Below are 25,736 nucleotides of genomic sequence, written 5' to 3'. Positions count from 1 at the left end.
ATGGATTACAAAATGCACAGGGTCCCTGAAGGATAAACACACCAGTTGCATAGGCAGAGCATAATTGTTCTAAATCGACATTGTCTCCCATGGACCCTTCCAAAGAAGTTCAGTGAACAGTATCCTAGTAACATCTTTCTCAAAACACAGTGAAGGATTGCCTGGGCCCTCCTTAACAATACCAAAGCCCAAGATAGCAGAAGTATTTCTACCTGAGGCTACAAAACTGGGCTAACCTCCTCTGACAATACCCAGAGATGAAGGCTGGATGGAATGACCTCCAGGAGGGCCTCAGAGAAGAAAAATGAAAAAAGTGCCTGGTGACAGCCCTCGGACTTCTGGGGCACTGTAAAATGCCAAAGACCACTCAGGAGCTAAGGATTTGATCAAATCTGTTGTTTGGGGCTGTGATGACCACAGAACCTGTTTGTTTCATTAAACCCAGTGATCTGAATTCCACTGCCAACCCTTACCCCCGTCCTTGGCTTTGTTGGGCCCTTTTGTCCCCCAAGAAGAAAAACGGAAAAGGAGGAGGTCAGAGTCTTGAGAAAGGCTGGGGGGCAGCCCCGGGCAGGGATGCAAAAGAGGGCCTCGCCCACATAGGCCCGGAAGAAATTCAGTGGGTTCTTTGGCCCCATACTGACTTTCTTTCTTGACTTTTGGTTTATATGAAATTCAGCTGAATCCACTGTGCATGCTGACACAGCCTAGCAAAGATGGCAGTATTAGCCATGGAATTTGCTTTATGCGCTATCAGAGTTTGCATAATATCTTTTTCACTAAAAATGAGGTAGCTCTTTCCTATCAGGGCCCTTCAGTTTAAAGCTCATGATATAACCCAGGAGATGGACAAACTATTTCCAACTGGAGAAAAAAATTTTTGAATTTATGTCAATAAAACTCAGCTTTTGTGGTCATTTCTTCATTGTTGTTAGTGTGAAATTATAAAGTGTCTTCACTCTGAACCTCAAAGAAATCAGCATGTAATTTTCACATGAATTTTCATAATTGTCCTGTGGAGTGTACAAGGGGGATCCACATTAATCCAAGAAAGCAACGCCCATATGTTTCTGCACATTAGGAGAGGATGGAGAAGGGGAGAGGGTAGGGGCAAGAATGAAAACTTAGAAAGAGTGACAAATAATCATCAAAATTGAAAATCCCTCAAAATGAAGGATAATAATAGCTTTCTCTGAATCACCATCAATCTGCACAGAATATTATCACCAACAGGAATCCTGCATTTACCAAAAAAAAGGAAAGAGAAAGTATTTTTTCTAACTTCTTTTTTGTAGATTAATGGCTAACTTAACCTCCAGTATCGTAATTCAACATAATCTAGAGTTGATACAAATGCTCCTGTATAGGCTAAGGTTCACTAGTAAATTTAATTTTTTTTTCTTTTGATGAAAAGATTTTTTAAAGTGTTACCAAATTTAGAAATTGAAAATAAAATTTTAAGACTTTCAAAACTATATGTTACTAAAAATAACATTGACCCTTGATATTTGTCTGAGGAGTCTCTGGAGAGAACAAGATTTCATCCCTTGAAGATAAATGGAGCCAACTCATCTGCAGTCTTTGGTTTAATTAGCTAAACCCTTCCAGATGGAGAACATTCAAAGCAAAGGAATATTTCTGAGCCCCCTGGAATTGTTAATAAGCATAACAGTATGTTACATGTAAAAGAAAATATGTGTCTTTTATCTTTGCCTTTAAAAGGCAAACGAGGAAGTACTTGGTAGCATTATGATTTTCAATTTGATTATTGAAAACGAAATGTTCTAATTTTATTCAATGTTGAAGAAACAAACATTGTTTGCTTTTCTCCTGTGCTAAGCACTGGGGAGGGAGAAATAAGACAAGACTCCTGTCATTATGGAATCTATAATTTAACTAGAGGTTGCATTCTCAGTGCCCGCGGCACATAGTAGGGGCTGGATAACCCTTTGTTAAGTAAATGAGTGACTGATACGACACTTAAATAAGGAATTGCATTAATAAAAGTCTGAACAAATTACTGTGGTCGGAAGGGAGCATAGGGGCCTCAAGTTGTCAGAGAGGCTTCACAAAGAAATTTGTCAGGTAGGAGCACAAAAGACTTCCAGGCACAGAAAACAGCATGCGAAAAGGCATGCAGAAAAGACAGAGTAACGTGTACTTAGGCAACAGCCAGTGATTCGGTGTGCCTGGAGTGTAATGTGTATATAGAATGTGCCTGGAAGACAGTGAGACCAGTGAGATGGGTTGGGCCTCATTTGAAGAGGACCCTGAAAGCCTAAGTTTGGACTTGATCCTTTAGTATGTGTTGGCATTTTAGAAAGATGGCGAGAGACACAGTACAGAGCGTTCGTTCATGGAAGGGGAAAAGGAAGTAATAGATAACGAACGGTTAAGTGCCCTGTTTGCCACTAGCACTAGGATAGATCCTCTACATATTTACATTAAATCTCATCCAAACCTTGCAACACTCCCAGTGGGTATATAATATTGTCCTCCAGTATCCAAGGGGGGAAACTCAGAGAGGTTAAGCGACTTTCCCCAAATCACACAGCTAATAAAAGATGGGACTAGGATTTGAAACCAGGGTCCTAAAAATCTTGTTAGAGAATAAAAATACCATTGGACTCAAACAAATTAGAAAAAATATACAGTGGAAGTTTGGAGAAAGTTAGTGAATATGGAGAAAGACACACATGCAAGATACAAGAAAAGCATGACTATACAAAAGGATATTTACAGTAAGGCAGATACAACACAGGAAGTGGGAAGATAATCATAGAAAAACCACAACATGTGTTTTTAAAATGCAAAGCCCCAGGGGGGAGAAAGCGAACGATACAATAATGCCATTCACTCTGGCATCCTGTGCATTTGGTTTTGCTCTTTACTCTTTTTTTTTTTTTTTTAACTTTAAACAATTTGTTATGAGAGTAACAAAGATACAGCTCATGATCTTGCAACTCTAATGCCCTAAATCAGAAACAGATGGTGCCTAGTGTACCCTGTTTCCTAGAAACTGCAGAATTTTGAGGACAACACCCTCTGTGCACCGCACCAGTGATTTCAGTTCCTTCAGAGATACTAAAACATGGCTAAATAATGTGGTTGCTGGGTATTGCATTGGAACATCTCTTTTCCTTGCTCCAGAATCTTCTTGAAGGTTAAAACTTCTCTCCATATTTATGGTATTTTTCTTTCTGATTTCCAAAGTAATTCATTTTTATTGTTAAAAATTTTGAAAATATTGAACAGGGAAGAAAATTTAAATCCCCTGTCCTTCCACCCAGCAATAACCAATGACCCGTTAAAATGTTGACGATAGCCTTCTAGTCTTTTTCCTACACATGCACACACACGTGCACACACACACACTTTATAGAAAAGAGGATGTATAGAAAATGTTTTTTAATATGTTTTGTGCACTGAATTTATCATTAGCATTTTTCCATATCACCAAATATTTAGGACGACTGCTAGTATTCTATCATATTGCATACATTAATTTATATAAATTGATCTCTTTTTCATTCAACAAATTCAATTCATTGAACACCTACTATGTGTCAGAACTGTTCTTGGCACTAGGTGCATTGTGGTGAGTGAAACAGGCAAAGTCCCTGCCCTCATGAAGTCTACAGTCCTATTATTGACATCTAGCTTGAAAAGTTTTATTGTTAAAAAATAGCATGGTGAGGGAATTCCCTGGCAGTCCAGTGGTTAGGATTCCGTGCTTTCACTGCTGAGGGCCCGGGTTCAATCCCTGGTCGGAGAACTAAGACCCCGCAAGCCGCGAGGGGTGGCCGAAAAAAAAAAAAAAAAAATAGCATGATGAAACCTGGCAAACACTATCTCCGCTATGTGATTGACATCATTGGTGGACATTATGTAGACAGCTGGTATCCCTGATATGATGTAACAAGAATGGCACCTTAACTCTGTGGTCTTCCTCCCAGGAACCAATAACATCAGTCTATTCATGATTTTTTTAAAAATCAAACCAACCCAAATCAAGAGACATTCTACAAAACACCTGACCAGTGCTCCTCAAAACTATCAAGGTCATCAGAAATAAGGAAAATCTGAGAATCTCTCACCAGCTTAAAGAACCTAGGGAGACATGACAACTAAATGTAATGTGGTGTTCTGGATAGAATCCTGGAACAGAAAAAAGACATTAGGTAAAAGTAGGGAAATATGATTAAAGTATGGATTTTAGTTAATAATAATGTATCAATACCAGTTCATTAGTTATGATAAACGTATCCTACTAATATAAGTTGTTAATAGTAAAGGAAATGGGGAGGGAGGGTAGATGGAGTATATGGGAACTCTTTGCACTATCATCTTTGGAACTTCTCTGTAAGTCTGAAACTATCCTAAAATTAAAAGTTTATTTAAAAAAAAAAAAAAAAGAACTTTGTGACAGTCATTCTTGTATCTTGAAGCACATCTCCGATTGTTTCCTTAGGATAAAGCCCTCAAAGTGAAATTGCCAAGTCAAAATGTATAGATATTTTTATTTACCAGAGATTATTCTTTTAAAATTATTCTTTTTATATGTAGATGTTTTGCTGACTTCTTGAACATGTTTTAGCCTTATGTCTTTATTTCAGCTTTTTCCTACGTGCAGACTTCTGAAGCTGGAAGAAAACCAAAGGGATCATGAAACCCAACTGCCCTGTTTTACAGATGAGTAAACTGAAGCCCAGAGGACTGAAGTGACTTGCCCAAGGTCAAGTGGCTAGTTAACAGTGGGAAGTAGAGGGACTTCCCTGGTGGTCCAGTGGTTAAGACTCCGCCCTTCCAATGCAGGGGGTGTGGATTCCATCCCTGGTTGGAGAACTAAGATCCCACATGCTGCACAGTGCAGCCAAAAAATGAGAGAAAAAAAAACAACAGTGGGAAGTAGAACCCATATCCCTACGGACTCTAATCTGTGCTAGGCTGTCCCTGGGTGTGTCTAAATGAAATAAAATTTTCTGACTCATGGTGGAATTAGCAATCAACACTCAGACCTGTGTCTATTTTCTGTAAGTAAATGTAAGTGTTTGCTTCCTTTGTCTTGGACGTGGTTGCTAGCAGCTAAAAGGATTTTTAAATAAATTTAAAGAATGGATTCAGACACAACTAATAGAACTGCTTGACTAAATTCTTGGGTATATCAGTTTTCCTTTCTGAGCTATTGCTTCCCTATCAGAAAAATTAGAATTCCAACACCTACTTCTTAGCCTCTGACAGGGACCTTGTAGAAATTAAGTAGCTAAACGTGGATATATCTGCAGAAGCCTTAGAGATGTCATTTAAGGAAAAGGCAGTTGAATGAGAACAAAGGGCACATTTTCTGTTAAGTGGTCTGTCATATCCCAAGAAAGTTCATTTCCTTGCCTGTATAGTCTCTAGACAAGGAAAAATCCCAGACTTGGCATTGGTAAGGAAGAAGAGGGCGATGGAAAGGAAGGGAGAGAATTGTTAGACTTCTTGGCTGGAGTTCAGAAACAAATAGTTCCCGAGCCTGGCATTGTCAGGGGCCAGCGTCAGGACCAGCCCAAGAAGGCAGACAAGGAACATTACTGTTCCTGACTTGGCTCTGCACACCGTTACTCAACAGAAACTGATGCGTAAGCAGGATCCTAGAGGATGCAAGAGGGGTATAAACAATCACTGGGTGCGGACCTGTGGTTGCCTATAGAAGCTCTGCCAGGCCCAAGATTGTAGTCGTACATTCTTATTTAATTTCCAGACATTTTTGCAGGATTTGGGCGATGACAAAAGCAAGCTAAAACAAAACTGAAGTCTGGGATTTAGAAAAGCATTGGCCTCTGACCTCAAACTGGAGCCTCTAATCAAAGTCCTAACACTTGCTCAGGTCAGTGAGCAGCCTTGCTTTGCGATATGGAAATGACCTATTTGCCTATAAACATCTGTCGGCACCTGCACCAAATTGAAACTTGGCAGACAAAATGAGGAAGGGGTAATACTTCTTAAAACTCTATTTTTATGCTTTGAAGCTTTTTACTCTTTGAAGGAATAGAACAGGAGAAAGAGTTAGAGAACTCACAGGAGGAGATGAAAGGAGAAAAGAATTAAACAGATGGCAAAATCTCCCCAATTGTTATTAATTGCCATCATTGTTTTGCTGAGGAAGACGCACAGACATTACCCATGACGAAAGAAGTGACAGCCCTGAGGTTTTAAGAAAGGACAGAATGAGAATGGAGCATTTGAAGTGGGTGCGACGTCGCAAGAATCTAGATTCAAATGAGAATCTATACTTAAAAGCCAGAATCGCTAGATTCTTAATTGTATTGTGTACTTTTACATGAAAAAGCAGCTCTGGGTTTTGTGTACATGCAAGTAAAACTGTTTACTGGATCAGCTTTGATCTTGGTCTTTAAGCTCAATATTAATTATATTTTATTGAGATGACTTAACTGTCCCTGTTAAGCCCGCCTACATGTCTGGTTCCTTGTTGATACCTCCAATTCCACCATTAGAGTTCCACTTCTTTGAATTAGATGGTAAATTGATTACTTATCACATGTTAATTCCAGTCAACTGATAGCAGCTGTCTGAATCACTGTGTTGAAAGGATATTGAGGTAGGAAAGGACTCCCACAACTGATTAGCAAGATGAGCAAGGGAGGAAAGAGTGACAATGCTCTGTGGGTTAAGGGAATGTGTGTTGCAGTACCCATACCTCTGGGAAGGGCAATTTATTAAGCTTTTCTATCACTGGCATCTCAGAGTGAATTCATCTCAGATCATTTCCAGTGCTGGTTTCAATAGGTATAGCACATATAGAAGCAAAATTCAGGATATATCGTTCAAGCAAGGGCTTTCTTTTCTGATTTTGTGAATTAAGTACATGCAAGCTCTTACAAAGATATAAAAATAACATTTACGTAAGCATGTAATGAATCACAACATACTGAAATTTATGGGAAATATTATAGGAAAGGTGAAAAAAATCCAAGGCATATGGTCCCCACGGATGAGTCCAAAGCACAGGAAAATCAGGTCTGGGTGGGAACCCCGGGCTTTCAGGGGCCATCAGAGGACCCTGCTTTCTGAAGTCATGGTGGTTTTCTAAGCCAGTAGAAAGAATCATGAAAAGGGAAGTGAAATGTCACCGACACACTTTGCTTATTCCACAATTTTGCTTTTTAAAGAAACTTCTCCTGATGGGCTCTGCTCTGGGGGTTTCCTGGGGAGAATTTCAAAATTCTAGACAGAATGTTGGGGCAATTATTAAGAACCTACAATGTCATCCTGGCTTCCCCATGAGTTACCAACCCTACAGTGATGTCTTCTCTGTTTCAACAAGGCCCACGCATATTAAGGTTCTCTATACTGGGGTCGGATCAACCTTTCAAAAAAATTTTTTTAACTATTTACAAAGTTTGGTTTGAGATCCAATAAAATTCTTATAGCAAATCTACAACAAGAATGTCTAATAGAGTACTTTAAGCACTGAGTTGTAAGGAAAGACATTTAAGTAAATCTAAACTCTTCAGTAAGAAAGGGAAAGCTCTCGCAAAAGGTCCCCAGCCTTCTCAAAACCACTCCTCACCCCAGTTCTCTCCATGCTTCTAAGACTTTTTGCCTGGAATGCTCTTTCTCCTTTTGGTACATATCTCTTTTATATTAATTAACATATTTTACTGTTATCTGTATTTCTCCTTTGTCTCTCTGTTAAACTGGCAGAGTCCCAAAAGCAGAGAGTGTGAAAGTTTTAGTCTGTCCACAAATACTACTTCATGAGCACTGAGGAAGTGCTGGTCACAATGCTAGGCACCAGTGATACAACAGAAAACGAGGCAGATAAGACCCCTGACTGTGCAGAGCCTATATCCTGAGGGCTCTTTCTAACCCCAGTGACTAGCACGTGGTAGGCGTGCAATCAAGACTGCAAGAATAAATGAAGAATAAATGAAGCTCCTGCCAGGAATTTGAATTTAATCGCTATGATTAACACAGCAACACATAGGTGAATGGCAATTAAAAAAAAAAAAAAAAAAAAGAACAGAAATAGAAAATCTCAAGTCATTTGCATTGTGGTTATATCCCAAGTCATTTCTGCTATCACTAACAGCTATTATTGAAAGTAACTGTCCAAACAGCAGGAAACCACATTCCTAGAACCCAAATAGATTTCGTAAAAAATATTCAATGTGAAATAATGCTAATTTCAATTAAAGAAATTATTACCTAAAAATTAACTAAGATCCTTATAAATATAAGGCATGACTATGACTTCTTACAATACTCCTTGAATTCACCATGTCTAGAACATGGACATGAAGGTCAAAGAAGGCTTTGTAGTCAGGAAAACACTAAGCAGTAATCGTTTTTTTTCAATTGTAGAATCTTTTATTAATAAAATGTAGTAAATTAATCTTAGTGAATTTTCCCATACCTTAGTAAACCCAAACATGCTTCTGTACAAACATGAAATCCCCATACTCGCCAAAACAAAACGAAAAATCTGGGTATTTTTAACATACGGGGAAAATGACAATAAAGCAGTGTTTCCCCAATTTTTTCCCATAGAACAATGGTCCAATGAGTTGTTCCTTGAAAAGAGCATAGAGTCTGGGAAACACATCACACATAAGGCCCAACTGGAGCTTTGCAAAGCACACTATCATATTAATGTCTCTGAAAAGTTCTGCAGGAAAGAAATATGTTGAATTTCATTTATCATCATTTCCCATGCTTATTTCAACCACTGATTTCTTCTTTTAAGGAATAGCTATTCAGTTAGTTTAGGAAAATCTGCTTTAAAGTTCAATTTACAATACCCTTCACTTATACTTAGTGGTGATCTAGCAAACCAAGACACTCTCAAGGCAAACCAAGACAACAGTGTCAAGCAATAAAAATATTTTTCCTATGAAAGTATCTGTAAATAAAACTTGCTGCACAAACAATAATCTTGGTAACATTCTGCATTATGTTTCTAAATGAAGTCACCCCCTAACCACTAGATGGCAATATAATTCCACTTATGTTACAACCATACCATGCCAGTATATTAATAGTTCAAAGGGTAATTGAGTGTTCTAAGAACGTATATGCGCATTTATTCATCTTTAGTCACTCTTTCAAACACTTATTAGGAACTTTTAAGTTCTGAGAGCTCTGATGGATGTTGAAAATAAGAGGAGGAATGAGACAGCTAACTGTCAAAAACTGTAATTCCTGGATTCCTGGGAAACGAAGATGCCCCATCAATTTACCAACCACTTTTTTTGTGGGCCCCTCCAATGTGCTGCAGCCTTTGAATGGGCAAAACTGCTCTGGGGTCATTTGCACGGGGAAGGGAAGGGAACGCTGGCTCTCTCCTTTTCGTGCACACTCCGTGAGAGCAGTTTCAGTGCAGCACTTGGGGGCCCTCAATGTTTCATAGAATTTGTAATGAACTTGGTCTCTTTTTCATTATAGTCCCTCATTCTGCCTCCACAGGCCTCAGAGTTAAGTCCAGTGGGAGTGGGGAAGAAGATAAACCATACTGTACTCAGAATGATCCCTCCACTACAGCTAAGTCCTATGGCATCAGACTGTAACAGGTTCCTTCTCCCCTAAAGCAAAATTGTTTCCCAAGACTCTTTTCAGTCCTCTTGCAAATAGGCTTGAAGAGCAAGAAGTGAGAGACAGTGAAAAGGTGATAGGAACCGTGGATTGTAGGTGGAAAGGAGGGATTGCATTGCGAGAGTTGGTGTCCTAGAAGGAGTGAGCTGGAAAAACAGTGGAGAGCAGTCAGAATACAGGAGTGAAACAGAGAATGACAGTGAAGGGTTGTGGTCACCGGTAATAACAAGAAATAATAACAGAAGTGCTTAACAAATGTTGACTAGTAAGGAAAAAAATACCTTTCCCCCGGAAAATTACAACTTTCTCCCCAAATCGATCATCTACTCTGCCCTAAACACGGGTAAAGCCGCAATATCTTCCAAACATCCAGATCACAAATAGAAGAAAAGGCAAATGCCTTTCACATATGCAAGTGAGCAGGTTTTAGGTAATGCCAGCAGGTAGCAGCATCAATGTTTAATTGAATACATTATGATTCATTATACAAGAATACATGAATCAGTAGATGCAGAAAACGCTTTTGACAAAATTCAACACCCATTTATGATAAAAACTCCCCCAGAAAATGGGCAGAGAAGGAACCTACCTCAACATAATAAAGGCCATATATGACAAATCCACAGGAAGCATCATACTCAATGGTGAAAAACTGAAAGCATTTCCACTAAGATCAGGAACAAGACAAGGATGTCCACTCTTGCCACTCTTATTCAACATAGTTTTGGAAGTCTGAGCCACGGCAATCAGAGAAGAAAAGGAAATAAAAGGAATACAAATTAGAAAAGAAGAAGTAAAGCTGTCACTGTTTGCAGATGACATGATACTATACATAGAAAATCATAAAGATGCCACCAGAAAACTACTAGAGGGCTTCCCTGGTGGCTCACTGGTTGGGAATCCACCTGCCAAGGCAGGGGACACGGGTTCGAGCCCTCATCTGGGGGGATCCCACATGCCACGGAGCAACTAAGCCTGTGCGCCACAACTACTGAAGCCCGCATGCCTAGAGCCTGTGCCCCGCAACAAGAGAAGCCACCTAAGTGAGAAGCCACCTCAGTAAGAAGCCCGTGCACCGCAGTGAAGACCCAACGCAGCCAAAAATAAATTAATTAAATAAATTAAAAAAAAAAAAAAACTACTAGAACTAACCAATGAATTTGGTACAGTTGCAGGATACAAAATTAATGCACAGAAATCTCTTGCATTCCTATACACTAATAACGAAAGATCAGAAAGAGAAATTAAGGAAACACTCCCATTTACCATTGCAACAGAAAGAATAAAATACCCGGGAATAAACCTGCCTAAGGACAAAAAAGACTTGTACTCAGAAAACTATAAAACACTGATGAAAGAAATCAAAGATAACATAAACAGATGGAAAAATATACCATGTTCTTGGACTGGAAGAATCAATATTGTGAAAATGACTATACTACCCAAAGCAATCTACAGATTCAGTACAATCCCTATCAAACTACCAATGGCATTCTTCACAGAATTAGAACAAAAAATTTTACAATTCATAAGGAAACATGAAAGACCCCAAATAGTCAAAGCAATCTTGAGAAAGAAAAACAGAGCTGGAGGAATCAGGCTCCCTGACTTCAGACTATACTACAAAGCTACAGTAATCAAGACAGTATGGTACTGGCACAAATACAGAAATAGAGATCAATGGTACAGGATACAATGCCCAGAGATAAACCCACGCACCTATGGTCAACTAATCTATGACAAAGGAGGCAAGGATATACGATGGAGAAAAGACAGCCTCTTCAATAAGTGGTGATGGGAAAACTGGACAGCTACATGTAAAAGAATGAAATTAGAACACTCCCTAACACCATACACAAAAATAAACTCAAATGGATTAAAGACCTAAATGTAAGGTCAGACACTATAAAACTCTTAGAGGAAAACATGGAAAAACATCTTAGACATAAACCACAGCAAGATCTTTTTTGACCCACCTCCTAGAGTAATGGTAATAAAAACAAAAATAAACAAGTTGGACCTAATTAAACTTAAAAGCTTTTGCACAGCAAAGGAAACCATAAACAAGACCAAAAGACAACCCTCAGAATGGGAGAAAATATTTGCAAATGAAGCAACTGACAAAGGATTAATCTCCAAAATACACAAACAGCTCATGGAGCTCAATATCAAAAAAAACAAACAGTCAAATTAAAAAATGGGCGGAAGACCTAAACAGACATTTCACCAAGGAAGACATACAGATGGCCAAGAGGCACATGAAAAGATGCTCAACATCACTGATTATTAGAGAAATACAAATCAAAACTACAATGAGGTTTCACCTCACACCAGTCATACTGGCCATTATCAAAAAATCTAGAAACAATAAATGCTGGAAAGGGTGTGGTGAAAAGGGAACCCTCTTGCACTGTTGGTGGGAATGTAAATTGATACAACCACTATGGAAAACAGTATGGAAGGAACTTCCCTGCTTGGCGCAGTGGTTAAGAATCCACCTGCCAATGCAGGGGACACGGGTTCGAGCCCTGTTCCGGGAAGATCCCACATGCCGCAGAGCAACTAAGCCCATGTGCCACAACTACTGAGCCTGCGCTCTAGAGCCTGCGTGCCGCAACTACTGAAGCCCGCGCACCTAGAGCCCATGCTCTGCAACAAGAGAAGCCACCGCAATGAGAAGCCTGCGCACCACAACAAAGAGTAGACCCTGCTCGCCGCAACTAGAGAAAGCCCGCACACAGCAACAAAGACCCAACGCAGCCAAAAATAAATTAAAAAAAAAATCAGTATGGAGTTTCCTTAAAAAACTAAAAATAGAACTACCACATGACCCAGCAATCCCACTACTGGGCATATACCCTGAGAAAACCATAATTCAAAAAAAGTCATGTACCACAATGTTCATTGCAGCACTATTTACAATAGCCAGTACATGGAACCTAAGTGTCCTAAGCAACCTAAGTGTCCATCAACAGATGAATGGATAAAGAATATGTGGCACATATATACAATGGAATATTACTCAGCCATAAAAAGAAACGAAATTGAGTTATTTGTAGTGAGGTGGATGGACCTAGAGTCTGTCATACAGAGTGAAGTAAGTCAGAAAGAGAAAAACAAATACTGTATGCTAACGCACATATATGGAATCTAAAAAAAAAAAGTGAACCTAGTTGCAGGGCAGGACTAAAGATGTAGACATAGAGAATGGACTTGAAGACACCAGGTGTGAGGGGGAAGCTGGGGCAAAGTGAGAGTAGCATCAACATATATACACTATCACATGTAAAACAGATGGCTAGTGGGAAGCAGCAGCATAGCATAAGGAGATCAGCTTGGTGCTTTGTGACCACCTAGAGGGGTGGGATAGGGAGGGTGGGAGGGAAAGGAGACGCAAGAGGCAGGGGATATGGGGACACATGTATGCATATGGCTGATTCACTTTGGTGTACAACAGAAACACAGTATTGTGAAGCAATTATACTCCAATAAAGATCTATTTAAAAAAACACGAATACAGTCTCTTGAAAAAATTCCAACACAAAAGGTCCCTCTGCCCTTCACTCCCTCTCCCCACTATCCCTACGGTCGCTGAAGAGTGAAGAAAAGGAGACAGGGTGGAGATTCACTGACTGACACAGCGACGCAGGGAGAGGTGACCGCAAGCTAGGAATCCAGCAGAGGGCGCCCATCTGCTGGGCCTCCCCGGACCTCGACCCTCGCGGGAGACTGGGCGCCGCTGCCCGGGCCGGCATTTTTTAAATGGAAACAAACCCGGCCCCGCCCCCTGCCCTGAGGCCGCCAGGAAAATGGCGCCGCACCTTGAGGCTTCCTAGCAGGCCACGCAAAGGTTCCCGCAGGTAGAGTCTGCAGCCTTCCCCTACCCGCTTCTCATCTGGCTTCCTCCCTGCCCACCCTGTCTCCAACTAACTCGGTGGGAGCCTCACAACGCACGGTCGGACCCGCGCTTGACCTCTGCCGGCTTCTTCACCTGTGCGCATCTCCGCCCGCTCCGCCCCCGGAAGTGACGACATCCGCCGCGTCCTGCTGGTGTCCCGTCGGGCCTCGCGGTGGCGCGGGAAGATGGCGGCAGCGGGAGCCATGGAACGGAGCTTCGTGGAGCTCAGCGGAGCTGAGCGCGAAAGGCCGAGGCACTTTCGGGAGTTCACAGTTTGCTGCATTGGTACGGCAGAATCCCAGTAGGGCGCGATCCGATCCTTCGCCTCTGGCTTCTCCCCTGGATCCCTAAATCTCTGATCCCCCGTTCATCCTTCTGAGCCCACATGCCTATAGCCCCGGAATCAGAGCTTCTTTAGTGTCCTACTTCTTCGTCTTTTCTTCCCATTCTTTTTGTATGGATTTTCAGTCCGTCACCCTCTGCTTTCTCAGCACCCTCAGTGCGTGTCATTCCCAGAGAACCACCTGTGCACTCTGACCCCTTTCATTTTGCAGGAAGTGCAAATGCCGTGGCCGGAGCCGTGAAATACGGTGAGAGCGCGGGAGGCTTCTATTATGTGGAAAGTGGCAAGTTGTTCTCCGTCACCAGAAACAGGTTCATTCATTGGTAAGTGCTGTGTTTGTCAAACCCCCTGGAAGGTCGGGTTGTTCGGCGGCTGCATTTTCGCGGCTGTTCTCAAGGTGTCATTCATTCTCCGAAGTGGTTATCGACAGGAAAAGAGAAAGACTGTTTTCTGTTCATATGTGAATCAGTGGAAAATTAAGGAGACCCAGAGTTCTAGAAGAGGTACCCTCCCAGGCAGCACTAAAAGCAGAAGAAACACAGCTTAGGGGTTAAAGCCCCAAAGACCAGTTTTAAACATGAAACCATTATGTTTTTATAGTGCTTTACAGCTTCCTTCATTCTACAAATATGTTTGAGCCTTTATATGTCAGGCACTGCTAGGTGTGCTGGGGGTGAAGTGAGGAACAAAACCAGTCACCATTTTCATCATGCAAGATGTAGCAGTGTAAGAATAGATGTGGACCCACCTTTCATGGGGCAGTTTTGAGAAGGGGGAAGACATTATATAGCTAATGAACACATTTATAAATACAAATTTTTCATACTTGCCTCGGAGGAAAAGTATAGGGGCTTTGAGGGGCTAATGGGAGTACCAAATATTATTGGTGGTGCTGGGAAGCCCTAAAGCAAGTCACATTTAAACTGAGATCTGAAAGATGAAAGGTTAGTTAGGCAAGGGGTTGAGGGAGAGAGCAGTTCAGCAAGTGGGATCACCGTGCACAAAATCCATGAGGTGGAAAGAACTTGACAGGTTTGAGGAACTGACTAAAGGTCTGTGTGGCTTAGGTGCAAATGGGCAAAATAGAAAATGATGTGAGAGATGCTAAGACTAGGGAGGTAGGCAGGACTCAGATCAGGAAGGACCCTCACTCAGGTCCTTTTTAAGGATTTTGGATTTTATCCTGAGTACACTGAGCAATCATTGATGGGTTTTAACGGATTACTAAAATGATCAAAATCACATTTTAAAATAATCAGTCTACTTTGTGGAAAGTAGATTTGGGTTGGATGGGTACAATACAAAAGAACAACTTGCTTATATGATGGACCAAGTAAGATGTTAGTGACTCAGTTGTGGGAGTGGCTAGGAAAAGAGAAATACATGGATTCAAGATACACTTAGAAGTTAGCTTCATTTGGACCTGGAGATAGATTAAATATGGGGTGAGGGGTGGTAAGGGAAAAGGAGGGAGCAAGGACAAGTCCCTGTTTTCTAGTGTGACTAACCAAGTATTGGGTGGAGGGGTTGCCATCTAACGAGATACAGAAGATGGGTTTTGGAGAGATGTAAATAATTCTTTTAGAGGTACTATTGAAGTATCTGTGTAGTAGCTCTTTGGCAATGTCAAGTAGGCATTGAAATTTATAGGCTCAGAAGGAAGACCTGTGTTAAAGATGCATATCTCATTTATATAAGAAATCTTTATGAGGGAGTTCCCTGGCAGTCCAGTGGCTAGGACTCGGCACTTTCACTGCCATGGGCCCAGGTTCAATCCCTGGTCAGGGAACTAAGATCCCACAAGCTGCTCAGCGTGGCCAAAAAAAAAAGGAAATATTTTTGAGTGCCTAATGTGTTCCAATCAACGTTTAGGGACTGAGGACATAGCAGGGAGAAAAGCAGGCAGTCCCTGCTCTTGTGGAGGGAGCAGATCAGCAACAATAACCAAAAATACCGAGTAAATATAATTCGTCAGGTAATAATTGGAAGAGAGAACAGGGAAGAGGGAAGGGGAATTATTATTTTTAATATTTCACACAAGGTAGTCTGGCAAGACCCAGTGATAACTTGACACTTGAGCAGAGGAAGTAAGGATAACTGAGGGATGAGATTTCAGGTAGAGCCTTCCAAGAAAAAGGAACAAAAAGTGCAAAAACCCTGAGTCAGGAGCTTGTGTGTTGTTTTCAAAGAATGGCAAAGGGCTAGGAGTCTGCAACTGAGTGAACAAAGGATAGAGGAATAAGGTAGCCAAGAGCCAGATTAAGGTTTTGTCGGTTATTTTAAGGCTTTGACTTTACTCTGAGTGAGATCAGAGGTTTTTAAGTGAAGAAATGGCATGGTCTAAGTTGTGTTTTTAAAAGGTTGCTTGGCTGCTGTGTTGAGAACAGAGTGTAGTAGGAAAGGGTGGGAGCAGGGAGACCAGTTAGAGGTTGGCGCCACAATCCAGACAAAAAATGGTGGTGGCTTAGACTGGGGTTGGTATTGTTAGAGGCAGTGAGAAATGTTCTGATTGTGGATCTGTTTTTTGAGGGGGGGGGGTGCTGTGTTGGGTCTTCGTTGCTGCGTGCGGGCTTTCTCTAGTTGTAGCAAGCAGGGGCTACTCTTCGTTGCAGTGTGCGGGCTTCTCGTTGCGGTGGTTTCTCTTGTTGCAGAGCACAGGCTCTAGGCATGCGGGCTTAGTTGCTCCGCGGCATGTGGGATCTTCCCAGACCAGGGCTCGAACCCATGTCCCCTGCGTTGGCAGGCAGATTCTTAACCACTGTGCCACCAGGGAGGTCCCTGTGGATATGTTTTAAAAGTGATTTTATTAGGATTTACTATTAGATCAGATGTAGGGTATATAGAAAGAGGAGATTCAAGGGTGACCCCCAGATATTTGGCTTGAACAACTAGAAGTTATAGAGATGTCATTAATGAGTTGGAAAAGAGTGCAGGTGAAGCAGGTGTTTTTGTTTCTTTGTCTTTCAGGTTTGCTGTGTCCTGGAATTCTGTTTTGGACAGGTTTAGTTTGAGATCCTTGTTAGATATACAAGTAGAAGTGTTGAGGCAGTAGTCAGGAGGTCAGTGGAGAGTTTGGGCTGAATAAGATACAGATTTAGGAATTGTAGGCATTCAGTGGCATTTAAAGCTGTTATATCAAAGGAGATCATCTAGAGAATGGATTCGGGTAGTGTGGTAGATGAGGTGATGGCAAGTTAGGGCATTCCCAGAATAGTGCTTTCTATGGTTCCAAAGCTACCACATGGCAGAGTTGTGCCTCCAGAAGAGTCTTCCCTGCATCCTAGGAGGAGGAAGCTATAGAAGGGGAAATACCCACATTTATAAGGTCACTGTAGTTTGACTCTGTAGTAACATATGTAGAGGCCACATTGCACTATAAGTAATGAGGGTGTGTGGTGTGAATTTTCATTATAGTGGAGTTTAATTGCTTTGAATATTGTTTTTAAAAAATGGACTATGAAGTTTGGAAATACCTCCATTTAACAGAGAATCATATAATAAGATTTGCATCTTATATAGTGCTGTGTTTTGTAGACTATATAATGTGGTGGTTTGGAATGTCAAAATTGGTCTGAATTTGTTTATCCAAAATTTTCAAATTGGGAGAGTTCATCTGGAAATTATTGCCATACATTTCAATGCAACAATCAGAAAGAAAAGCATAAACTTTTTTTTAACAAATATCTCTTCACTTTAATAGGAAGACCTCTGGAGATACATTGGAGCTGGTGGAAGAGTCACTGGACATAAATCTGTTAAATAATGCAGTTCGCCTCAAATTCCAAAATTGCATCCTCTTACCCGGAGGGGTTCATGTCTCTGAGACTCAGAATCATGTGATAATCTTGATATTAACCAATCAAACAGTGCACAGGTTACTTTTACCACACCCTTCCCGGATGTATAGGAGTGTAAGTTGGTTAAGTATAATATCCTTTAATTCCCAAGTTACTCTGACTGTCACAAATTTAGTAATAGAGCAATGTCCTTTGGAATTGAAGACTATTTGGATTCTTTGCTGGCCCTAACCAAGCATACTATCATAGTTACTATTTAAAATGATCACACACATTTTAAGCTGCAAAAATAGTTTCATTAAAAAGAATAGCTTTGGGGACTTCCCTGGCAGAATAGCTTTCTGGGAATTCCCTGGTGGTCCAGTGGTTAGGACTCCACACTTTCATTGCCGAGGGTGCAGGTTCGATCCCTGCTCGGGGAACTAAGATCCTGCAAGCCCCGCGGCCCAGCCAAAAATAAAAATTAAAAAAAATAATAAAGTGGAGAGCCATGATTTAAAAAAAGAAAAAATAGCTTTCTTTTTAAGCTCAACGATTTTTTACTTTAAAAACTAATAGCGATTGGGAGGAACTGAGCAAAATCCAGTTTATTTTGGTTTAACAGATTTTTCTTTTTAATTACTCCACAGGAGTTGGTAATTGAAAGTCAGATGCAGTCAGTATTCACTGACATTGGAAAAGTTGACTTCAGGGATCCTTGCAACTATCAGTTAATTCCAACAGTACCTGGACTCTCCCCTAATTCTACCACCTCGGCAGCCTGGCTTAGCAATGACGGGGAGGCTCTGTTTGCTCTACCATCTCCCTCTGGGGGAATCTTTGTTCTTAAACTACCTCCTCATGATGTACCTGGTAAGAACGGGAACTGAGCATGGATTTAATTTTAAACAAAGGAATACTGGCATTAAAACAGATGTTAGAAGTGCAAGGCCATCATCTAATGCAGGAATTGCTTCTTTACTACCCTAAAATGGTCATTCATTATTGCTTGCATTATGACTCCCTAATGCTTTACTGTTTTTTTCCTAAGAGGGCGGGATTTTATATAGTGGATGAGGAACTGTCCAGCTTACTGGAGTATGGGAAAACAGATAACTGTAAGGTGACCTATTCTAAGGCCTTTAGTAGACATGAGTTGACTGGTTTTCTACCTTCACTTTGTGGTATTGTAACTAAAATAGGTTAACTGAAACAAGGAAGCTCAGTGCTCATACCCTGCTCCAAGTCGCCACTCCTCTTACCTGGATTATTGCATTTGCTTCCTAAATAGCTCCCCAGATCTGTCCTTACCCCTCTGCAGAAACTTCTCAGGCAGACCGGTACATTTTAAAACCCAAGATGAGTCATGTCATTCCACTGCTCAAAGCCCTCGAATCGGGGCTGTTCTTCATCTCACTCTGAATAAACCCAAAGTCCTTACTGTGACACCCCACTGCCTCTCTAACCTCATCGTCTCATTCTTTCCCTCCTCCTCTGAACTGGCCACATGCCTTCTTGCAATTCCTTGAACATACCAGGTACACCTACCTCAGGGCTTTGGCAGGGCTAGTCTCCCCAGCTACCAGTGTGGCTCATTCCCTCAGCTCCTTTAGGTTCTTACTCAGTGTCACCTCAGTGGGTGACCTGACCACCTTTTTAAAATTGTAACACAATTTTAACAATAATACAATTGTACACACGCACCCCATCCCCATTCACTATACCCTTTCTATGTTTTATTTTTCTCCACTCTTTACATTCTACTTAATTTGTTAACTGTCTCTGCTTCTCCCTTCCTGCCAATGGAATGTAAGTTCCATGAGGACAGGAGTGTTTTAATTTGTTTTATTTACTGCTGTATCTCTAGCACCTAGAACTGTGCCTAGCACGTGAAAGGTACTCAGTGTTGCTTTTGGAAAGAATGAAGTGCTGCTTCCGAGCAGCAATATGGGTTTTGTTTGTAAATGGCAAAAATTTCCCCTAGGAATATAAAAATGCTGTTGTTATTGATCCCATAATGATTCAAAATATTTTAGGTATGGTATATGTGGAAAGGTACAGCCTAAGACTTCCTTAGTGTAGAAATGTAGAAGCCTGTCACCTATTATAACTTCCTTGTTCGTGTTTGCATCCTTCTTGCCTTTGGGCTTCACTGAGTATGATCAAGAGGTGCCTTGGATATCATTGGTCTATTTTCAATCTTGTAGGGATGGTGTCAGTTGTGGAGCTGAAACAGAGTTCAGTAATGCAACGATTGCTTATAGGCTGGATGCCGACAGTTATCAGGTGAGTGGTCTCTGGTCGGTAAATCATGGGGCCCAAGAACTTAATCTTTTGCCCTGGTCAACACCTGTTAGTGCTTCCAGTCTGACTCCAAGGCAAATAAACATTATACTGGAAAGGAGAAGGGTCTACACAACGTTACATTCCATCTGAGAAGAGCTGCACTCCAGAGCCCACTTCATTTGTGACTTGACACTTTGACAACGGAAACTGGCTTACTATACTTCTCACAATATCCAGTTCAGTGCTCTGCCCTGACTTACCAAATCCAATTTTGTGTAATATTAGAAGTAGAAAGTTTGATGGTTAGAACAGTATTCCATTGATATCTAGCGCTTTTTAAAATTTATCAGAATAATTGGATATAAATCAAATAGAAAATGTAGTTGTCTTTTTTTTTTTTAATTAATTTGTTTATTTTTGGCTGTGTTGGGTCTTCGTTGCCGCATGCGGGCTTTCTCTAGCTGCGGCGAGCGGGGGCTACTCTTCGTTGCAGTGCACGGACTTCTCATTGCAGTGGCTTCTCTTGTTGCAGAGCACAGCTCTAGGCACGTGGGCTTCAGTAGTTGTGGCACGCAGGCTCTAGAGAGCAGGCTCAGTAGTTGTGGCGCACGGGCTTAGTTGCTCTGCGGCATGTGGGATCTTCCCGGACCAGGGCTCGAACCCATGTCCCCTGCATTGGCAGGTGGATTCTTAACCACTGCGCCACCAGGGAAGCCCAGAAAATGTAGTCATCTTATACCAGCCTGTAAACTCTTTTCCTTCTGTTAAGAGTGTGCATTTATAATTTTATTTTATCTCTTAAATTGCAAATTCTAATAATCAGGTAATTTGCAACAATAAAATTCTAAAACTTGGCCTTATGTCTTCAGAGGTGATCAGGGGCCTTCAGATCGTCCCCTGAATCTTGCTGTTTATTGTGTCAAGCACGATGCCTTCATCTTTGCTCTATGTCAAGATCATAAACTACGAATGTGGTCTTATAAGGTAAATGCTACATTTATAGTTACTACAAGTTAAAATAGGATTGCAAATTGTAGGGGAATTGAAATAAATCCTGCTTCTCATAATATGATCAGATCTCTTAGTTTGGAAATTATGGGGCATTTCCAGATTCAGACAGTTTCATTTAGCTTATTTTTCATACATTTCTCCCCTAACCTTTTGTATTTTTATTTTGAAAATTATGAGTCCTACAGAAACATTGAAGTGGTACAGAGTATACTCTTCACTTCGGAACAAATGTATTTTTAAAATGCAAGTTGGTAAAATAGTTTTCAACATTCGTAAACAAAACAGCTGATAATTTTATCTATCAGACTAAAGAGATATTTTCATCTCAGCCCTTTAAAAAAAAACCCATAGGGCCCTTCAGATAAATTAGATAGAGTGCTAGATATAATGGATGTGCATTCTTTAAAAAGGGAAGGAGTTTGTTTTTCTATCCTGAATATTCTTTAATACTACTTACTAAATGTTTTCTTGGGCAGGACCAAATGTGCCTGATGGTAGCTGACATGCTAGAGTATGTCCCTGTGAATAAAGATCTTCGGCTCACTGCTGGAACTGGACACAAATTACGACTTGCCTATTCCCCTTCCGTGGGACTCTACCTAGGGATATACATGCATGCACCAAAGCGAGGACAGGTATGAAACAAATGAGAGACGTATCAAGTTATTCTGTATATACTGTTATGGGGAAGTAGCTATAGACTCATTGAGTCTATTTAAGCTCTTCACACCAACCTAGATGTATCTTGCATTGTTTCTGCAGAGATGGTAGGTTTTGTGCTAATATGTGAATTAAAAGATCTTGAAGGAAAAGTCAGGATGAAAGGGAGTAGAGAGTTTAAAGGAATATGGAAGGAAAAGTTAACCAAAACTGAGCAAGAAAGAGCCAATTTGAAAGTCTGGGTGAAAAAATGGAGTTGTGAAAGGGATGTAGATGTTATTAAGAGGTACAGGGGAAGTTAATTTTTAGAAATAATTTTGCTCATCATCTAAACACTAGCTATTGTATGTCAGTGAGGTATTTAGGATACAATACAATGGTATAATCATATAATAAACAGCCACGGGAATTCCCTGGCATTCCAGTGGTTAGGACTCTGAGCGTCCAATGCCAGGGGCCTGGGTTCAAGGGGGGGGGGGAACTAAGATCCCGCAAGCCGCGTGGCCAAATAAATAAATAAACAGCCGCTTGTTGGGTATTGTGTGTTTGGCATGTTGCCAGGCCCTTTATGTACATTAATAGCAAACGCTTGGGCTGTGCTTATTACTCACACACTACACATATCATCCGTTTAATCCTAATAACATTCCAGTGAGGTAGGGTTTGTCCCCCTCACTCTGCCGGAGCCCTGATTCCCCATGCTGGGTGCTGCTCTGCTTGGTGCCCTCTTCACTCCTGTTGGGCTCTGATTTCCCACTCCAGGTTACCCTTCCACATGGATGCCCTTCTCACCCTACTTGGGCCCTGACACTCTGTACTAGTCCGTCCCCCCCCCGCCATGCAGTGGACACCCTTCTCACCTACTTGGGCTCTAGTCCCCAGTGCAGGCTGCCACTCTCTGTGGACACTCTCCTCACCCTGCTTGAGTTCTCACCCTGCCCCAGATCTTCCATATATGTGGACACCCTCTCACCCTACTCATGCACCTCACCCTAAGCCAGGCTACTCCCAAATATGAAGACTTTTCTACATTCTTGGGTTCTTGATTCATTCTGCAGTCCCCTCCTTGGGCTCATAATTTGTTAGAATGGCCCACATAACTCAGGGAAACACTCACTTACATTTACTAGTTTATTGTGTGATAAATGATGAAGAGGTATGTAGGGCAAGGTCCAGAAGGGTCTCATGGTGTTGAGGTGCACCACCCTCCCAACACACGGCTGTGTTCACCAACCTGGAAGCTCTCCAAATCCCATACCTTAAGAATTTTTAAGGAGGCTTCATCACATAGGCATGATGGGTTACTAATTCAATTTCTAGCCTTTCTTCACTTTCCAGAGGATGGGAGTTAGGGCTGAAAGTTTCAAGCTTTTAATTAGACTTGGTTTTTCTGGTGACTAGCCCCCATCCTGAAGCTATCCAGGAGTCACCTCATTAGAACAAAAAGTGTTCCCATAACCCAGGATATTCAAAGGAATTTAGGAGCTCTGTGTCGGGAACCAGGGTCAAAGATCAAACATTAGAACAAAAGATGCTCCTAGCACCTCTATCACTCAGGAGATTGCAGGAGTTTTAGGAGCTCAGTGTCAGGAGCCAGAACCAGAGACCAATATATATATTTATTATTACTTCACAGATTCTGATAGAGGTTTGTTGACTCTGTAGATCATATTGGAAAGAATTGACATCTTAGCAATATTAAGGCTTTTGGTTCATGAACATGGGATGCTTTTCCATTTATTTAGATTGTATTTAACTTTTTTAGCGATGTTTTATAGTTTTCATAGTATAAGTTTTGCAGGGTTTCTTTAATCAGTTTATTTGTATATATTTTATTCCTTTTGATACTATTGTAAATGAAATTATCTTCTTAATTTCATTTCAGATTGCTTATTGCAGGTTTATAGAAATACAATTCATTTTTTTATATCGATCTTGTATCCTGTAACCCTACAGAACTCTTACTAGTTTTAGTAGTGTTATAGTGGAATTCTTGGGACTTTCTATTTACAGGACAACATCATCTGCAAATAAAGATAGTTTTACTGCTTCCTTTCCGATCTGGGTGCCTTTTTTTTTTTTTTCCCCTTAAATTGCCTCGGATAGATCCTCCAGTACAATGTTGAATAGAAGTGACAAGAGTTGTCTTATTCCTGATTTAAGAGAGAAAGTTTTTAGTCTTTCACCATTGAGTGTGATGTTATCTGAATTTCTCATAATGCCCTTTATCGTGTTGAGGAAGTTACTTTCTATTCCTAGCTTGTTGAGTGTTTTATTAATGAAAGAGTATTCAGTTTGGTACCACTGCCTTGATTCACATTGACACCAATAATTTTACCTACCATTGCTTTTGCATTATCAGTGCAAATATTAACACAGTGAAAAGGGCAAATGATGCAGTATTATTATGAAAAGTGTTTTGACCTCACTAATCCCCTGAAACAGTCTTAGGGACCTCTAGGAATCTATGGCCCATATTTTGAGAACCACTGCTCTAAACATTAGACTGAGATTGAATATGCTATTCTAGGAGTGGTATCAAACTGAGCTGAGCTATTACCTCCTTTGGTTTGAGCATTATGGTTCTATTAATGAAGCCTAAAATCAGATACACTTTTAGCAGCCATGTAATACTGTTGTGCCTATTCAGAGTATAATGAAGTTGAGGTCTTTCTTTTTTTCCTTCTTTTTTTGAGCAAAAACTGCTCTTAAGCATTTTTTTTTCTCCCTAATCTGCACATTTGAAGGTTTTTATTTTTAATCTCTGTAATATTTTACACCCATTCCAATTTTTTTTTAATATATTTATTTATTTATTTATTTTTGGCTGTGTTGGGTCTTCGTTGCTGTGTGCAGGCTTTCTCTAGTTGTGGTGAGCGGGGCTACTCTTCGTTGTGGTATGTGGGCTTCTCATTGTGGTGACTTGTCTTGTTGTGGAGCATGGGCTCTAGGTTCGCGGGCTTCAGTAGTTGTGGCTCGCGGGCTCTAGAGCTCAGGCTCAGTAGCTGTGGTGCATGGGCTTAGTTGCTCCGTGGTATGTGGGATTTTCCGGGACCAGGGCTTGAACCCATGTCCCTTGCATTGGCAGGTGGATTCTTAACCACTGCGCCACCAGGCAAGCCCTACACCCATTCCTGTTAATTTCATTTGTTTCTTCTTGGTTTTCTTTTCGTTCTTTGGGTTCTAATTCTGTTAATAAGTGCATTAATTTAATCATTTCCAGCAGCATGTCCTCAGTGTTATAAATATGCCGTCTGTATTTCCATCTAGGACACTAATAAAAATCTCAAACAGAAGTCCTGTAGACCTATGGTGTGGTCTGTGGAATGGTCCTGGGACACAGATTATTTGTTACTGGATTGCAGTGAGATAGATAAATACAGAAAGTGAGAGAATGCATTAGAAGCTTTTATAGTGATGTTGCCACAGACATTCAAGGTTTCTGTATTTCATAAAAGTATCAGTCTGGAACAGATTAGAAATTAAAAGAAAAAAAACCCACTGTTCCTTTCCACAGGTAGTTTGAGGAGCACTGCACTGGACCAGCATTTTTCCAACTTTTTGGCTAGAATCTACAATATTTTGCATTGCTACCTAGTATATACATATGTGGTGATGGGCATATAACAGAAAATAGTTTTCATGAAACGTGTTTACCTTTACCATGAGTGATGAACTGATAAACTCTGATACTTTGTTTATTTTTCTTTTTTCTTTTTTTTTTTAATAAATTTATTTATTTATTTTTAGCTGTGTTGGGTCTTCGTTTCTGTGCGAGGGCTTTCTCTAGTTGCAGCGAGCGGGGACCACTCCTCATTGCGGTGCACGGGCCTCTCACTATCGCGGCCTCTCTTGTTGTGGAGCACAGGCTCCAGAAGCGCAGGCTCAGTAGTTGTGGCTCACGGGCCCAGTTGCTCCGCGGCATGTGGGATCTTCCCAGACCAGGGCTTGAACCCGTGTCCCCTGCATTGGCAGGCAGATTCTCAACCACTGTGCCACCAGGGAAGCCCTCTTTTTTTTTTTTTAATGCTGGTTGAGACTGCCTAAATTTGATTAATGTCCCACTAATGGGTTGAGATATTCAGCTTGTAAATACAGCTCTAGGCTAGAATGAATATGAGCATTACATATATTTCTCATATTTCATACACTCCTATTTTTCTCTCAA

The 25,736-nt window shown here is 40.9% G+C and overlaps 1 protein-coding gene and 1 long non-coding RNA gene across 2 annotated transcripts in view; one reads left to right on the top strand and one right to left on the bottom strand.

Moving 5' to 3' along the window:
* The window catches only part of LOC132370812 (uncharacterized), a 41,586-nt gene extending 27,931 nt beyond the window's left edge, over window positions 1-13,655 (bottom strand). The window contains exons 1-2 of the long non-coding RNA XR_009504703.1: window positions 13,416-13,655; window positions 10,184-10,326 (exon numbers count right to left, since the gene is read on the bottom strand). This is a non-coding gene — a long non-coding RNA (uncharacterized LOC132370812). The remainder of the gene's footprint in view (window positions 1-10,183; window positions 10,327-13,415) is intronic.
* Window positions 13,644-25,736, top strand: part of NUP160 (nucleoporin 160) — a 61,207-nt gene continuing 49,114 nt past the window's right edge. Inside the window, exons 1-7 of the mRNA XM_059931614.1 lie at window positions 13,644-13,777; window positions 14,047-14,158; window positions 17,536-17,746; window positions 18,262-18,484; window positions 19,819-19,897; window positions 20,767-20,881; window positions 21,385-21,543. Of these exons, the coding sequence (XP_059787597.1) occupies window positions 13,678-13,777; window positions 14,047-14,158; window positions 17,536-17,746; window positions 18,262-18,484; window positions 19,819-19,897; window positions 20,767-20,881; window positions 21,385-21,543 (999 nt within the window). The 5' untranslated portion in view covers window positions 13,644-13,677. The remainder of the gene's footprint in view (window positions 13,778-14,046; window positions 14,159-17,535; window positions 17,747-18,261; window positions 18,485-19,818; window positions 19,898-20,766; window positions 20,882-21,384; window positions 21,544-25,736) is intronic.

This window comes from Balaenoptera ricei, chromosome 8 (genome assembly GCF_028023285.1).
Source record: "Balaenoptera ricei isolate mBalRic1 chromosome 8, mBalRic1.hap2, whole genome shotgun sequence".
Classification (NCBI taxonomy): Eukaryota; Metazoa; Chordata; class Mammalia; order Artiodactyla; family Balaenopteridae; genus Balaenoptera; species Balaenoptera ricei.
The sequence above is the reverse complement of the archived record's forward strand: the minus strand, read 5'-3'. Positions and strand labels throughout refer to the sequence as shown.